Raw genomic sequence first — 12,758 nt, forward strand, 5'->3', positions numbered from 1 at the left:
AAATGACACTCCCCACCAACATTTATAATCCAGGCTGACACTTCAGTGTAGTTCTAAGGGAGTGCAGCACTGTCAGAGGTGCCATCTTTCAGATACAGCATTAAGCCAAGGACTGGCTATATCCTCTCACGAGGGTGTGAGAGATCCCACTGCACTATTTGCTTGAGGGATAACTACTGGCAGGACAACAGGGAGAACCGCCCTCCTCTTTTTGAAGTATTATCATGGGGTTTTTCCACCCATCTGAGAGGGTAGGCTGGTCCTCAGCAAGAGAAAGGCTGGATTTTCGTCCTAGAGGCTGGTGGCAGGAATTGAGAAATTTCCCGGCTCAGCCCACAATCCGTGGCAGAAAGTGCCAGCAAATGCGGGATTTTCATTCCGGGATGGCGGGAGTGTGGCATTAACAGCAGCCGAGCCAACCATCATAGGAAAGGGGTCAGAGGAAGTCACAGGGGCTGCTGGTTGCTGAGGCGGGTTGTTTAAAAGGCCTATCTCGGTGCTGTGGGACTTCGTCCCAGTTAAAATAATGACAGCAAAACAAAGAACAGCCCTCTAGCCCTCACCCCTCATATTCCCTCACCCACCAACACTCCACACACACCCCACATACCCCATCCATGCCAACTCATGCTGCCTCATGACCCCCAGCTCAAACACACTATGCCAAGCAATGCCTCTCCACCCAGCCCCCCACCCATGGCCCTTCATACCCTCCATGCCAAGCTATGCCTGCATCCACCTGCCATGGCTCCTCAAATCTGCAATGCCAAGCTACAGCAATTCCATGCCCATTCACCTATTATACACTTGGTACAGAACTAATGAGCATGATCGTAACAAAAGGATGTGTGAAAAAGCTTTAAAAATTTTTTTTTCTACCTTCTTAAAATGGTTGTTTTTATTACAGCCCTACAAGAGTGTCAATCATCCAAATCCTTTACAGTATCAATAGCAGAAACTGCAAGCACTTGACAACTCTTTAACTTATGTACATAAACATGTGCAATTAACAGAAAAGATCACAGAGCAAGAGCTGTCAATCAAGCAATGTTTTCCCTGGGACACAGCTCTTTTAACAGGGTAATGGATGTCTGGGCTCAGTCAAGAATGCATAATGAGGCTTAGCCATAGTGAAGAATGGTTGCTTAAGTGGATGCTTCGAACATGATGGACCATACCCACACAGGAGTGGGTGCTTCAGGAAGGGAAGGGTGGGGGAAGAGAAGAGAAGACCATCATGCCTGGAATTAAATTAAGCTGTGCTAAAACTTGACTTAAAAATTCCTCCACTTCTCCCAATCAAACAAAGAGGTACCAGAAAGGTGCAAACAACATTCCAGGGATGATGTCAGATCTGAGAGGATATACTTATCAGGATAGACTGAAGAGGCTTGGTCTCTTTTATCGAAGAGAAGGCTGAGAGTATGACTCAATAAAAGTTTTTAAAATTATGAATAGGTTTGATAGGAACAACATGGACAATGTTTCTATTTATGGGGTGACCAAAACAAGCAGTCATAAATATAAAAGAGTCACTATTAAATCCAATGGGGAATTTGAGAGAAACTTATTTACTCAGAGAATGGTGAAAGCGTGAAACTTGCTACCACACGGAGTAGTTGAAGCAAATAGCATAGATGTAGTTAAGGGGAAGCCAGAGAAACACGAGAAAGAAAGGAATAGAAAGATGTGCTGATAGGGTACATGAAGTAGGTGGAAGGACACTTGTGTGGAGCCATAAATAGTAGCATAGACCCATTGGGCTGAGTAGCCCGTTTCCATGGTGCAAATTTGATGGGACTGCCAACAGTTGATAAAGAACAACATTCACCACATAGCCCTGTACCTGACTGTGAACCCAATTGAAAAGTGCAATATTGAGGCAGTTCTCCCCTCAATTAATCCACATAATTGCTGCTTAAAATCTCAGGTCTCACATCATCACAGATCCACAGAAACTCTGCCTTCAAGATCGACAACTTCTGTAACATGCCCTCACTGTGAAGCCCCGTTTTAATCATATTCTGCAAATAACAGTTTATGAAATATTTAAACAGCCACACACACAGAATTGGAATGAGAAAACTGACTGGCTAGCCACAGGAGACATAGTGCGAGTGACCATTCAACATTACAACAATTCTGGGCACTAGTTGGTTTCCACGGGCCCAGCTCCACAATCTCAAAATCAAACACTTCTCATTCCTGACACAGTGCTGACTACCAGTGTGAAGCAAACCATCGAGTGCGTCAGCAATGACAGGCTGGAGTTATACTGCACATAGTGCAGCAAACTCAGGCTCGAGTGAAGCGGACTCCCAGGGAAGAGAAAGGAGGGGTCCCTCATCAAAGGGTTTTAGTGGATTTGTGCAAACCAGCATGCAGAACCAAAAACATGTTGATAAAAATGTCACAGTCCAAGGGTGTTATCACTGCTGTGCCTCAACTGCACCCTCACTAAACTACTTGTGAAATCTAGTCTCATGAATATAACGTAACAAAGTGCAAGAATTTGTCCTGTGATTTGCAACTTCTCCTGTTGCATCTCTCACATCCTACCTTCACCGCACCTCTCAACCCTCAGTCAAGCTTCCCACTCACTTTCTACCCCATGTCATTCTAACCCAATTGCAGCAGAAGTGACTCGTTTGAACACCAGCCCATTGCAACACAAAGAATAAACTTATATTTATGTGGTGTCTTCTAGGTGGTGGAGGTCGCGGGTTTGGAAGGTGCTGTTGAAGGAGGTTTAGCGAGTTCCCAGAGAGTGACCCCTCCGTCAGGCCAGCGTACCCAGAGAGTGACCCCTCCGCCAAGCCAGCGTACCCAGAGAGTGACCCCTCCGCCAGGCCAGCGTAACCAGAGAGTGGCCCCTCCACCAGGCCAGCGTACCCAGAGAGTGGCCCCTCCACCAGGCCAGCGTATCCAGAGAGTGACCCCTCCGCCAAGCCAGCGTACCCAGAGAGTGAACCCTCCACCAGGCCAGCATACAAAGAGTGACCCCTCCGCCAGGACAGCGTACCCAGAGAGTGACCCCTCTGCCAGGCCAGCATACAGAGAGTGACCCCTCCACCAGGACAGCGCTCCATCAGTATTGCACTGCCAGCTGAGGTTCTGTACCTAAGCTGCTGCAGTGGAACTTGAGTCCATGACCCTGACTCAGAATCGAGGGAAATACCACATGGTCACATGCGACACAAAATAAAAAGCAGAAAACTGGTTTGTTAACGAATTGCCATGTCTCTTAAGTAAATACAACAACAAAAAAATAACATAACAAAAAAACTCTGAGAAGTTTCTATGTGATCTGAAAAGAGAACAATAACGGTGACATGGAGAAGAGACTGGCACCAGGAGCAATAATACAGCATTGACGTCAGCAACAAACTAGCTTCTTTTAGAGTTGTCGTCGTCATCGTCTTCTGCCAATTCTAACACTCCTGGACACACGTCTTAATTCCCAAAATATAGTCAAGCTGCCTGTAGCAAAACTGTCTCATTATTGTGTAATTTGTCTTGCATTGTATGCCAGACAGCAAGAGAACTGTCAAACGTAGGAAACTGACAGTAGAAAGAACATAGTACACTATAAGGATCCCCAGCACAACCCTTAAAGTGTGGAGATCTGTGAAATATCCCAGGGCTCAGAGGGTAGCTTAACCTAACTCGTAAGAGATTTACAAAACCCACCCACCGACTTCAACAGACAGTGAAACTGGGCAGGGGGAGAAAACCAGCAATCATTTCAGGTACTAGCAGGTTATGCTAGAATTACCCGACACAGACCCACAAGACTCCCCTTCATTACCCAGACCCTCATCCCTCCCCCCATCACCCACACACATGCCCACAAACCCCACCCCCCAAGACACAGAACAACTGTACCCGCACATCACACCCCAGGCACAGACCCACAACACCCCAGACACAGACCTACCGCCCCGTTCACCGCACCCCAGACGCACCGCCCCCACCCACTGCCCCCCATACACCGACCCACCGCCCAGGCCCACCACCCCGCCCCCCACCCACCTACCCCTCAACCCCAACCCCCCCCACCGACACAGGCCCACTGCCCCTAAAGACCCATCGCCCCCACCCACCACCCCCTAGACAGACTCGCCGCCCACCACCCCTCAGACACGGACCCGCCCAGACACAGACCCACCACCCTGCCCACTGCCCCCAGACACAAGCCCACACCCACCCAAAGACACGGGCCCACCCCCCAGACATTGACCCATCCCCGCCCACCAGACAGGGATCCCCGCCCACCAGACAGGGACCCCCCCCCCCCCCGCCCACCAGACAGGGGACCCCCGCCCACCAGACAGGGGACCCCCGCCCACCAGACAGGGGACCCCCCCCCCCACCCCGCATCATCCAATGCCAGGGGTTCGGGTCCAGCCTGTCCTGGGGGAGGGAGCGGGGACTCTGGGCTTCCGCAGGCCTCACTCAAGCCTCGGCCTCTCCAGCACAGAAGAGGCCGCCTTCCCTTCCCCTCCCCGGGCCGGCAGCAAATCCGCCTCCTGCTGCCCGGGGGGGGGGTGGAAGCAGCGCCTTCAGCCCCATCCCCGGTCACTCACCCTCTGTAAAATCCGCCTGAGCATGGCGGGGGCTGGAGGAGGGAGGGAGAGGCCGGCCTGAGGATGGTGTGAGCCACCGCCTGGCAGCAGCAAGAGGCCGGCTCCGAGTCTGACTGGATCCGCCTGAAAGGGAAGGGAAGGGAAGGGAGGAGCCAGGGAGAGAGAGAGAGACAGCCCCTAGCCCAGCTTCTCCACATTCTCATTAACTCCTTCACATCAAAACTCAGCTCCTCACTATCACACAACATCACTTTTTATTATTTTAGTTTTGTTTTCTTTTCCTTTATTCTTTCATGGGTTTGATTTTTTATTCATTCACAGGATGTGGGCTTCGCTGGCCAGGCCAGCATTTATTGCCCATCCCTAATTGCCCTTGAGAAGGTGGGGGTGAGCTGCCTTCTTGAACAGCTGCAGTCCATGGGGTGTGGGTACACCCACAGTGCTGTTAGGGAGGGAGCTCCAGGATTTTGACCCAGTGACAGTGAAGGAACGGTGATATATTTCCAAGTCAGGATGGTGAGTGACTTGGAGGGGAACTTGCAGGCGGTGGTGTTCCCATGTGTCTACTGCCCTTGTCCTTCTAGATGGTGGTGGTCGTGGGTTTGGAGGGTGTGTTGAACGAACCTTGGTGAGTTCCTGCAGTGCACCTTGTAGATGTGGGCGTCCATGCATTGCCAAGTGTTCATTTCTTTTGAAGTTCTGTTGAAGAGCCATACGGACTCGAAACGTTAACTGTGCTCCTCTCCGCAGATGCTGCCAGACCTGCTGAGTTTTTCCAGGTATTTTTGTTTTTGTTTTGGATTTCCAGCATCCGCAGTTTTTTGCTTTTATCTTAGTGTTCAATTCTTTTTAGCTTTGGTCCTTAGTGATTTTTGTACTGTTGTCTTTTTTTTATTCTTTCATGGGCATGGCCTTCCCTGGCAAGGCCAGCATTTGTTGCCCATCCCTAATTGCCCATGAACTGAGTGGTAGTGTTGTCAACCCTCCAGGAATGCCCTGGAGTCTCCAGGAATTGAAGATCAATCTCCAGGACACTGCTGTGTGTAATCCTGGAGAAAAATCATCAGGACATTAAATAAGTTTTTTTGTCATTTTCTTTGAGCTTTTCTCATTACCAGATATAAAAATACTGAAAATGTGGAGAAAAGGCTGTTTGGCTGACGGTCAAGCATCATCCAGTTGTGTAATAAGTCTTTTTGCTTTCAAATTGACATAGGAAGACAGTGCGTCACAAGGATGGACGTGTTGGCCGACTAATGGCTAGAGTGTGGGGGCAAGTCATGTAATGGAACTTCCGGGAATATGTTTAATCACAGTTGGCAATCCCCTATTGCTAGGTCATTTCAGAGAGCAGGTAAGAGTCAATCATGTTGCTGTGGGTCTGGACTTGCAGGTAGGTCTGGCCAGGTAAGGATGACAGATTCCTTCCCCAAGGGGGCATTAGTGAACCAAACGGGTTTTCAGGACAATTGATGGTGCTTTTATGGTCACCATTACTGAGACTAGCTTTATATTTGAAATTTTTATTAATTCACCAGCTGCCATGGTGGAATTTGATCCCATGACATTAGCCTGCATTTCTGGATTACTAGTCCAGTGACATTACCACCATACCACCATCTCCCCTGTGAATAGGAAACAAATTGCATTTTATAAGTACATCTGGCAGGGGACCTCTGTCCACCAGCACCATGTCCCTTGCAAGTAAATACCTGAATCACCCACCAAACAGGCTCTGGGTTTTGGGAAATTTTCGAGCTTCCTGATTTTTATTACGTAGCAAGGTCTGCATTTGTTGTACACCCTGCCACTCACCATCTCCATCCCCCTTCAGAAGTTGTTGATGGGCTGCCTTCTTGGACCGCTGTGGTCCATGTGATGAAGGTGCTGCGACAACGCTGTTTGCTTGGGGGTTAAAGGATTTTGGCCTGGCAATGATGAAGAAAGGGAAAGAACTTGCATTTATATAGCACCTTTCACAGCCTGAGAATGTCCCAAAGCACTTTATGGCCAATTAAATACTTTTGAAGCAAAGTGTAAGACTTAACCTTCTACTCCTGACAAGTTACTGCTTGGATATGAGAATTATCAGAAATAATGAGACAACACTCAAAACTCAAATTTAACACTCCTGTCTTTACTAGATTTGAACAATACAATACCATCTGTTACAATAACCCATTATTCACAAATAAGTTACAAGAAATCTTAAGTACAATCATTCAATGATCAGTCCCTGCCAATCGTACCTTCTAGCAGCTGACCAAACTGCTTTGGCTACACATCAAATAATCTTTCACAATGATTCTTACACCATTCTTTTCAAGGTGAGCAGGATATTTCATTGACAAGATCATCTTGTCCTATCGAAATCACCCTTAAGCTAATGTGGTGTCTAATTCTTTGTTCAAACCACAATATTCTACATTCCTTGACAATGCCTGTATGTTGGAAAGCCTTCAGTACTTTTCTATCCCTCGTGGCTGTCACAAATGCTTTCAAGATCTTTATCAGTCCTTCTTTTTGAGTCTCCCACACACACACACATTTTATGACCATAGAACAATAAAACAATTCAAGTCATGTGACCGCAGAAGATGCAACACCTACCCCTTCACTTCCTCTCTCCTCACCATCCAAGGGCCCAAACACTCCTATCAAGTGAAGCAGCATTTCACTTGCACTTCCCTCAACTTAGTCTACTGCATTCGTTGCTCCCAATGCAGTTTCCTCTACATTGGAGAGACCAAACGCAGACTGGGTGACCGCTTTTCAGAACACCTTCGGTCTGTCCGCAAGCATTACCCAGACCTCCCTGTCGCTTGCCATTTCAACACTCCACCTTGCTCTCATGCCCACATGTCTGTCCTTGGCTTGCTGCATTGCTCCAGTGAAGCTCAACGTAAACTGGAGGAACAGCACCTCATCTTCCGACTAGGCACTTTACAGCCTTCCAGACTGAATATTGAGTTCAACAATTTTAGATCTTGAACTCTCTCTTCCATCCCCAACCCCTTTCCGTTTCTTCCCCCTCTTTGTTTTTTCCAATAATTTATATAGATTTTTCTTTTCCCACCTATTTCCATTATTTTTAAATGTATTTCCACCCATTGTTCATCTCTACCTTTTAGTATTCCCCCACCCCCACTAGGGCTATCTGTACCTTGTCTTTCCTGCTTTCCACTCTTAATTAGCACATTCCTTTAGATAATATCACCACCTTCGACACCTCTTTGTTCTTTTGTCTGTGACTTCTTTTGGTTATCTCCACCTATTACTGGCTGCTTGTCCCAACAACTCCTCCCCACCCCCCCCCCCACCCCCACTTAAACCGGCTTATATTTCACCCCTTTCCTATTTTTACTTAGTTCTGTTGAAAGGTCATGAGGACTCGAAAAGTCAACTGTGCTCTCCTCCACCGATGCTGCCAGACCTGCTGAGTTTTTCCAGGTATTTCTGTTTCTGTTTTTGTTTTGGATTTCCAGCGTCCGCAGTTTTTTGCTTTTTTCTCTTAAGTTTCTGACTTTTTACAAATTGTTTTTTGGAGAATTAAAGGCAATGTATTGGATAAAGCGTATAAATAAACATGTCTTCTCATTTCCCTACATTTCAGAAGGAAATATCACCCATCAATGTAAGTTTCAACTCTCAAAGTACTTAAGTCCAACTGAATTAACATTTTTCAAAATGTATCAATCCCTTATCTCTGTGTTCTCTGACCTGATGGCTCTAGGTATTTCCTGTATGTAAAACTTCTGCAAAGTTCTGACTTGACACCTTTAATAGTCCCTCTCACAGTCTGAGTGAGGATATCCTAAAACATTTCGAAGCCAATTAAGTACTTTTGAAAAAAAGGGGGAAGGCACAACCTTCTGGCCCTGAGAGCACAGCTTTTAAACATGTCTGTTTACTGGTTACAACCCATTTTATGACTTTTTATACCCGAGAGATGTTTTATCAGTGACTCTCTTCATCTGTCATGAAAACCACCCAGCAGCTCCAAACAGCCAACAAGGTTCTATATTTTTTTAAACTGCCAGTGCTTCCCATGGGTTTCAAAGCAATCTCAACCACAAGTTTTGATCAAAAGTACAAGTAAGTCAGCCAAAAATATTACAGCCATGCAGAAGTCACTGCTGTATGAATCAGGACAGCCAATTTGCACACAGCAAGATCCCACAAACAGCAAGGAAACAAATTACCAGATAATCTGTTTCAGATAATAATTGAGGGATAAGTATTGACCAGGACTCATGGAGAACTCCTCTAATCTTCAAATAGTGCTGTGGGATCTTTTACATGCACTTGAGAGGGAGGATGGGATCTGGAATTAAAGAATAGCAAAATAAGTACAAGTCAGGATGGTGAATGGCTTGAAGGTCATGATCTTCCCATGCCCCTGCTGCTATTGTCACTTAAGGTGGTGGAAATTGCGGGTTTGGGAGGTGCCACTAGCAGAAGCCTTGACGAGTTGCCACAGTGCATCCTGTGATTAGTACACATTATTGATAGTTCCTATAGAGATCCCCCCAGGTCATTGTGGAGAGTGCTGTATTGAAATGTCATATTGTTTTAGTTCTTAGAATCCCCAAAAACAAGGTTGCTTTGCCTTTTTGTTTATTCTTTCATGGAATGTGGGCGTCACTGGTAAGGTCAGCATTATCCATCCTTAATTGCCCTTGAACTGAGTGGCCATTTCAGAGGGTAGTTTAGAGTCATCCATATTGCTGTGGTAAAAGCAAAATGCTGCAGATGCTGGAAATCCGAAATAAAAACAGAAAATGCTCAGCAGGTCTGACAGCATCTGTGGAGAGAGAAACGGAGTTAACGTTTCAAGAATTGCCATGGGTCTGGACTCACATGTAGGATTTCCTTCCCTAACACACACTAGTGGACCAGATAACAATCACTGATAGTTGTTATGGTCACCATTACTTGGACTAGCTTTATATTCCAGATTTTATTAATTGAATTTAAAATCCCACCAGTGGTGGGATTTGAATCCACATCCCTGGGCCTCTGAATTACTAGTCTAGTGACATTACCGTTATGCCACTGTCTTCCCCTTGCAGCTCTAAAGCACAGAAACTGAAGCCTACATTTGTGTAACTCCTTTCAAATCCTCAGGACATCCTAAACACTTCAGTGCCAATTTGGGTTTAGACTGGTTTACCAGAAAGGATCTGAGATTCTCACAGAAAAAAGTAGTGCAATGATGCTCAATGGAACCAATCACAAGGGGAGGAGCACTTGAGAAATCTCCTGATTCCCATATAGCCAGTCCACTACCCCCATAGCTAATTAATTATTTTGAAGTGTAGTTACTGTGGTTATGTAGGCAATGTCCCATAAAGGGCAGTGAGCTAAATGGCCAGTTATTCCATTTCGGTGATGTTGATTGAGGAATCGTTGTTGACCAGAATTCTGTGTGGAACTATCCTGCATTTCTTCAAGAAGTACCATGGGATCTTTTACACTAATCTGACAAATAGAATGATTTTGATCTAATATCTCATCAATAAGATGGCATCTCCAACAGAGCATTTCCCCAGTATTGCCTTATAATGGGGCTCAAATCCACAGCCTCCTGTTTCAGAAGCAAGGGTCCTATCACTCTTCTTCAGGTGTCATGTTTTACAACATCGGTGATCATGGCTCTCCAACTTGCATGGTCCTTGATAGCGCCTATACTTATTGCAGTTTAGAAGAATGAGAGGTGATCTTATTGAAACATGTAAGATTCTGAGGGGGCTTAACAGGGTGGATGCTGAGAGGATGTTTCTCCTCATGGGGAATCTAGAACTAGGGGGCACAGTTTCAAAATAAAGGGTCTCCCATTTAAAATGGAAGAGGAATTTCTTCTGTCTGAGAGTTGTTAATCTTTGGAATTATCTTTTACAGAGATCAATGGAGGCTGGACCATTGAATATATTCAAGGCTGGGTTAGATTTTTGATCTATAAGGGAGTCAAGGGTTATGGTAAACAGGCAGGAAAGTGAGTTAAAGCCACAATCAGATCAGCCATGATCTTACTGAATGGCGAAACAGGCTTGAGAGGCTAAATGGCCTACTGCTGCTCCTATTATAATCCTATGAACATCTTGGTGTTGTTTTCAAATCTTGACAATTTGAGGTAATCAAATGATGATGCCGCGCTGGCATTCCGTACTGAAGTTCACTTGCAACAGCTTGTAGATTGGTTCTCCCTGGCCAACAAGGTGTTAGGACCAACAATCCATGTCAGGAAGACCAAAGTTATGGTCTAGGTCATAGACATTCCAGTTTCCATCAACAACGCCAACCTCACTCTGGAGGCCTCCCAAGAGCTTCACATACCTTGGATCAACAATTAGCAGCAACCTGTCCCTTGATGCTGAAATCAGCACCAGGATTGCCAAGGCCATAGCTGTCATGTCAAATATGAGAAGTTGAGTGTGGGCCAACAGCAAAGTATCCGAAAAAAACAAAGCTCTGCGTGTACCAGGCTTGTGTTCTCATCACTCTCCTTTACACCAGCGAAGCATGGACAACTTGTGCAAGGCAAGAAAAGCAGCTGAACAGCTTCCACCTCCACTGCCTCAGATGAATATTGAGCATCTCCTGACAGGACAGAGTGCCGAATATGGAAGTACGCCAGCGTGCAGGGATCCCCAGCCTGTTTACCCTCTTGAGTCAGCGGCAACTCAATTGGCTGGTTCATATGAGCGGAATGGACGATGGCCGCATTCCAAAAGACATGTTTTATGGCGAACTTGCTATTAGCATGGGACCAACAGGCTCGCCCACGTCTGCGATACAAGGATGGCTGCAAATGAGACCGCAAGCTGACTGGGATAGGAGTTGATGCATGGGAAGTCCTCATTACTGACTGAAGTGCCTGGAGACAAGCGGTCAGGAAGGGCGTGGAAAAAGCAGAGAGCAAGAGAAATGACCAGGTAGTGGAAATGAGAGCCCGCCAGAAGGAAAAAACATCAGTCGACCTCGGGCCAACACTATTCATCTGTGCCAGCTGTGGAAGGGACTGCCACTCACAAATCGGCATGTACAGCCACAACAGACGATGTTCAATCCAGAAGTGAGATACCCTCTGGGCGCAGTCCATCGTCTCTTGAGATGGACAGATGAATATTTTGGTGTTGTTCTCAAATCTTGTACCTGTTCTGCTTCATAAGCTGGCAGTGTATTTCCTCCTTTTGTCGCCCTCTTGCTCTGCTACCTTCAGTTTTTCCAGTAACTACCACATATTATAGTTTCTCTATCCTAAATACGTGCCCAAAGAATTGTGATCATTTGCAGGAGTTTTTCTTGTATGCCTGTTTTCCTCAAAAGTCCTACCACTAAACCAAAACTAATACTACTATTATCTAATAAGGAGGTGGGGAGGGGTAACTGTAGACCAGAAACAAAGGGCTGTTAGAAATCAGGGGTATTTCTGAGGTGGAGGTAATAAGCAAGATTGCAGAGAAGCAAACGCTCGAGCTGAGATGTCTACGGCCGTAAGGTGCTTAAGAAATGTTGGATATTGGAATATTGGAAATATTAAGAAACTTAACCAAAAGCTAATAGAAGAAACCCCCATGAAATTTCATACCTCAGAGAATAGCTGGAACATTGAGAAGAAATCGAAGTGAATTCCTGAGAGATGGGGCACTTTGACTTGGTCCCAGGACATGAGCAACCTTCAAAAGTTTGCTAGGTAGCCAAAGACTTCCTGGGAGAAAGTTATAAGGAAAAGGGGAAGTTCAGTTGAGAGTTGTAATCTAAAGGATATGTGGTTGTGTTTTATTATGCTTTTTGATATTAAGTATAAGTATTCACCTAAGACAGTGTTTATTTGGTAGTGTTTGCTTTACTTGTCTCTTGTAATTGTAAAAATTAATTTGTTTTAAACTATGGAATCCTGTGGAATACTTTCTTTATTTAATCACAGGATTTTCAAATTTCTCTTTCAAAGTTAATGGTCTCTACACGGATCATAACAAGATCCTTTATGAGGAAAAGCAAGACTTTCATTTATATAGCATATTCCACAAACATAGGACATCCCAAAATGCTTTACAGCCAATTAAGTACTTTTGAAGTGCAGTCACTGTTGTAATGTAGGACATAGGGCTGTCATTTGCAAGCTCCCACAAACAGCCAAGTGATAATTATCAGATAATCATTGTTTTA

At 45.5% G+C, this 12,758-nt stretch overlaps 1 protein-coding gene across 4 annotated transcripts in view; it reads right to left on the minus strand.

The window, feature by feature from the left end:
* eea1 (early endosome antigen 1) overlaps positions 1-4,719 on the minus strand; it is a 130,196-nt gene extending 125,477 nt beyond the window's left edge. The window contains exon 1 of one of the 4 annotated variants that reach the window (XM_078553675.1): positions 4,587-4,719. Coding sequence is in view for 3 of the 4 variants with exons in the window: in XM_078553672.1 (XP_078409798.1) it covers positions 4,587-4,610 (24 nt within the window). In the remaining variant the exon portion in view is untranslated. The remainder of the gene's footprint in view (positions 1-4,586) is intronic. The other 3 variants (XM_078553672.1, XM_078553673.1, XM_078553674.1) reach the window with 3 other exon arrangements.
* Between the last annotated feature and the right edge of the window lie 8,039 nt (positions 4,720-12,758).

Source organism: Cetorhinus maximus, chromosome 12 (genome assembly GCF_964194155.1).
Source record: "Cetorhinus maximus chromosome 12, sCetMax3.hap1.1, whole genome shotgun sequence".
NCBI lineage: Eukaryota > Metazoa > Chordata > Chondrichthyes > Lamniformes > Cetorhinidae > Cetorhinus > Cetorhinus maximus.